A 4,722-nucleotide genomic window follows, 5' to 3' on the forward strand; every position below is an offset into this window, starting at 1 on the left:
CGTTGGACTGTGTCTGGAGTATTTTGGAAAGCAGGATTGGCTCTAAAAATACCAAAGTGTAAATCACCTCAAGCAAGCGTTCGCCCAAAATGGGGCAAAATACGCAGAGCAACATTCGGGCAGCGTGTGGCGGTTTCAATTGGCCCTTTGAAGGCCATAATTCGTCCCCAAGGTGACCAATTCGAACAAATCTAAACTAATTCTAAAATTTGATGCTAAAAAAATTTGATAGTGATGTTTTCCGATTGGCGGACAAATGGACATGCAAACACATAGACCTTATGTGGACTCTAACGTCCAATTTGAGGTGTTATGGCAATGGGTGTAAAAGAGTAATAACCTTTGACTATTCTTAAATCATTCTGCCCTTAATTATGAGGTGGACACAACTAAATGGCACACGGCACGATTTTCTAAACATTCCTAATTGTAAAGTACAGCGCATTTGAATGGAAGATTTAGTTTTCTAACTCTTAAATTAAAGCCTATGGCTGAAAAATGGAATCCAGTTGTTTTAAATACTTTAAATTTTTGCCATAGGTATTTAGTTCGATTGAGCCAAGTCATTATTTATAATAAAAATTATTCCACTTATATAGCCACACTCGAAGCAACTTTACTGACACCCAGTTACAAACAAAAAAATGTTTCCTCCTTTTACTTTTGATTTTTCCACAATTATACCTTTAGTTCATTTGTCGGTTGAGCAATCTTGGTCACTTTTTATCGAATTCGCGATATTATTTTTCTTGGTCAGTTCTTGGTCACCATTCACACCAGTTGTGTTTTTCCAATACCATATTAAATTTCTGTTGTCCGTATAAGGCAGTGTGTGCATCACACTAAGTTAATTATTACTGATATGTGTTATATGCTATAAGAGCGTAACTTAAACATTCTATAATTACAACATACACATATTCATACACACATTTTTATAGAACTTTAAAATTTTATTCGTTCCGAAAAGATTTTTGACGCAAGTTTGCTTGTTTCTCATAATGCGGTATGTTCATACATACATACATTTTTAAAGACATTTTTAGTTTTATTCGTTCCGAAAAAATTCTTTATAGATGTTTGACGCAAGTTTGCATGTTTTTTATTAAAACACGATCTTGTTAATGACGATTTACAATATTATTGTTGCAAAATATATCGCCCTTTTATTCGATTTCCAAACTGCTGGCAAGTCAGCGACAACATTTTGCTTGATATCAAATTGACTTTCCTATGACCAAATGTACTTCCTTCCGGCCTGCAAAGTTGGAGAACATAAAGATAATATGGTTACCTTCAAATACATATTAAGTATGCCAGTCGATCTTTTATGTATCACTATCGCAGTTTCATAGTATAAAATATTCTCGACATACAATACAATGTGAAATGCTACAATTGCGGCGGCAGAGGCCATTACGTATAAGCAATGTGATGTGTAATGTCCTCTGCCGCACCATTTGTGGCATTTCACGTTGTTGCTGTATGTCCACGAATCCTATTTTTTTTTTTCTACCTGTACAGTTGTTTTAATTCTGATGAAGTCCTATTTTGTTTTTCTTCTGTTCTTTTTCTTTTTATATTGTGGGCCTATACCAAATTTATAATATGAGGATTGGTATCTGCTGATAAACCCAGCGTCAAATAAGTAAAGTTTGGGTCTAATATCACAGCTATCGAACCCCATCGTATGATGGGAAACATGAAAGAGTGCGGTTCCCTCAGAGAAGAAGTTGACAATACTGCGGCAATAACTGAAAAACATTAACAATTTTATGCTACGAAGCCAATATTATATATATATTTACAGCCTGTTCCACGATCTCGAAAGAAAATTTGTGCGAACGAAGGCTACTCACTCACTTTCGTATAAGAATGCGTTCCACTAACTTTCGTTCTTTCTTTCGCATAGCCTTACGTGATTCAGTGTTGCTAAATATTTTTTGGAAAAATTAATCTCGAAATAAGGCATAAAAATCGCCAAATGTCTAATTTAAACGCGAAAAAGCAGCAGTGGCTCTGTCTCAACTGACAGTTCAGTTGTAAACAAACAAATTGTAAATAAACAAACAGAATAAAGATTGTGTTCAAACTATTTGTGCTATTAAAAAATAAAAAAAATGAATATTTCTGTAGCCCTATTTTTTATGAATGATGTGGAGGAGGTTCAAAATGTGCCACGGAGGCATTTAAGAGATGCTTCGAATTTATTTGAAGTACCTAACAACCAGTAAGTATGATTGTATTTTTACATTTTGAAATAATAAAAAATGAATTTTTCTAGGTTTGTGGCCAATTTTCGTGTGTCGAAGGAAGTTTTTCGGTCTCTTTTGGATATGATGGAAGAGAAGTGGGTGCACGGTTGTAGAACTACCCAAATCCGCCCCGATTTAAAACTTGGCACATTCTTGCGGTTTTTGGCGACAGGAAGCTACCAACAGAATTTAGGGAACGAAGCCTTGACTTCAACAGCGAAGTCGACAGTGAGCAGAACCATTGAGGACCACATTTGCGGCCAATGGATAAAAAAGCCGACACTCACAGAGGAACACAACACAATGTAGGCTTTCTATGAAAGAACAATGTATGGTATTTAATTTAAAAACTAATTTCTTCCAGTGGTTTTTCAGGCATTGCCTGCTGTTTCCAAAAATTTGCACTCCTCTGGCGAACTCAGGATTCTCCTCCATATACTCAACTAGTGCCCGCAGCTGTGTAGTTATTTTTTCGTGCTGGAATCGAGAAAATAAAAAAAAATATATATTTGTTGTTCACATATTAAATTGCATTTATTATTTTAACTTACATTTTTGTTTCCATTTTCAATCAAGCAATGTTTATGTTAAAACAATTTTCCTTAATTGTCATCATACGACAGCAAACACACAAGTGACTGATTTTGACATTTGTGTTCGCATGCGTACGAAAGAAAAAATATAGTTGAACGCAAAATTACACTGAAACGCTTACGTTTTCTTTCGCTTTGATTTTCGTGCAAATTTTCGTTCTGATGGATTTTAGTGGAACGGAAATCAGCTGTTTGTCGTGTAAAAGTAGTGCGAACGTGTTCTTTCGATATCGCGGAACAGGCTGTTAGATTGCCTGTAGTTGTGATAATTCAATTTGTAGATGTTTATGTTCTAAAAAAGGAAGACAGATGGAATCAAGTTCTGTCTATATGTTTTTCCTTCCGAAAAAAAGAGTTGGTCAGCCGTCAATTCGCTTCATTACCTTCATGCTACCTAAATATATAAAATTTTCTTTGTCGACACAGACAGATTCTTTTCGGCAAGAACAATCCAAAGATCCGGAAGGATCTGTGGATAAGCAGGTCGTCACACCCTTTGGGCGGCTTCGTTCTAATATATGATACTTCGATACATCCATTTGCTAATATAAAATGCAGTTTTTTCCAAGCCAAAATTTCTGTTATATATACCGAACAATGCCCTATTTGCAAAAAAGGATAAACCTAAAAAAACGTGAAAAAGTTTACCAATAAAATCAGAATGAAAATTATTTTGTTACCTTGGTGATATATTTTTGTCATTTTTTATATTGCATTAATATTTTTCAATCTTGACTTATTACAATGAATTTTACATTTTGTAACACTTTTTACAAAATGTGTTCGTAGAAATACGAAATTACTTAACTGATTGGACTAAAATGATTCTGAACCTGAAAATAGGTCAAAAGTAATTTTTAAAAGAAAGATTTAATCAGAAGTGGCATACGTGTTAAATTGAAATTTTTTGCAGTGCGGTCGGTATACTGGATGGTTGTTGTAAAGATAAAATTCCGATGCCACGTTCAATTTTTAAAATCTTAATAATTTGAGAAAAAGTCGTATAATAGTAAATTCGACAATAAAAACGCCATTAATATTAATTTTAATACAACATGCAATACTTTAAGTTGCAAAATGAGACTATAGATAGGATCTAGAATTTACTAAGGGCAAATTAAATACTTTCAACGCACATGAAAATTCTAATAATATAATGACCTGAATAATTTTTCTTTATAATGTTATTTCAAAGTTAACAAAAATGTCAATAGAAAATGTATGTTTCCCACGCATTTATATATGTATAGTTTTGTGTTGTCATAATTAAAGAAACAACAAAAGTGTAATTCATTCATATTAAGTACCTCATGTGTTACGAATTAATGACATGGAATGATACTGTTTCATCAGTACATTACTTTAAGAACTGTTTGAATTTTATGATTATAATTCTCACCTTGTTTGTAATGTTTTACACATATTTTAGTTTTTTGCATTTTTATATTATTTTCTAAAATTATAATATTTTTATTTTCTAAAATTTGTTTGATTGGCATCTGCCGCAAATAAAGAAAATTTTGATTGAGAGTCTTCAGCCATATAAGAAAAAAATAAATGTATAAAAATGCTATGTTTGTTCCATTTAATACATTGTCTATATCTTCATCTGTCTATGAAATAACCTACATTTAAGAATTGAGAAGGAGTGAATTCAATATTTCCACTCAAACCCCTGAATCGATATAGACGACATCTGCTGATTCGAATATTTTCGAACACAAACTGTGAGAGCATTTCGTTGTCTTTACCATAGACACATAGCATAGACAAATGAAAATATAGACAACGAAATGCTCTCACCGTTTATCTTCGAAAAAAATCGAATCAGCAGATGTCGTCTATATCGTTTCAGGGGTTTGAGTGGGAATATT

The 4,722-nt window shown here is 33.1% G+C and overlaps 1 protein-coding gene across 1 annotated transcript; it reads left to right on the forward strand.

Annotated features, from left to right (window-relative positions):
- The first annotated feature begins 2,003 nt into the window (after positions 1–2,003).
- On the forward strand, positions 2,004–2,745 carry LOC131806906 (uncharacterized). The gene is made up of 3 exons (XM_059131773.1): positions 2,004–2,230; positions 2,285–2,560; positions 2,620–2,745. Exons 1-3 carry the CDS (start codon positions 2,121–2,123, stop codon positions 2,717–2,719), a joined length of 486 nt encoding a protein of 161 aa, XP_058987756.1. The 5' UTR covers positions 2,004–2,120; the 3' UTR covers positions 2,720–2,745.
- Positions 2,746–4,722: the final 1,977 nt, after the last annotated feature.

Source organism: Musca domestica, unplaced genomic scaffold (assembly GCF_030504385.1).
Source record: "Musca domestica strain aabys unplaced genomic scaffold, Musca_domestica.polishedcontigs.V.1.1 9, whole genome shotgun sequence".
NCBI classification, from domain to species: Eukaryota; Metazoa; Arthropoda; class Insecta; order Diptera; family Muscidae; genus Musca; species Musca domestica.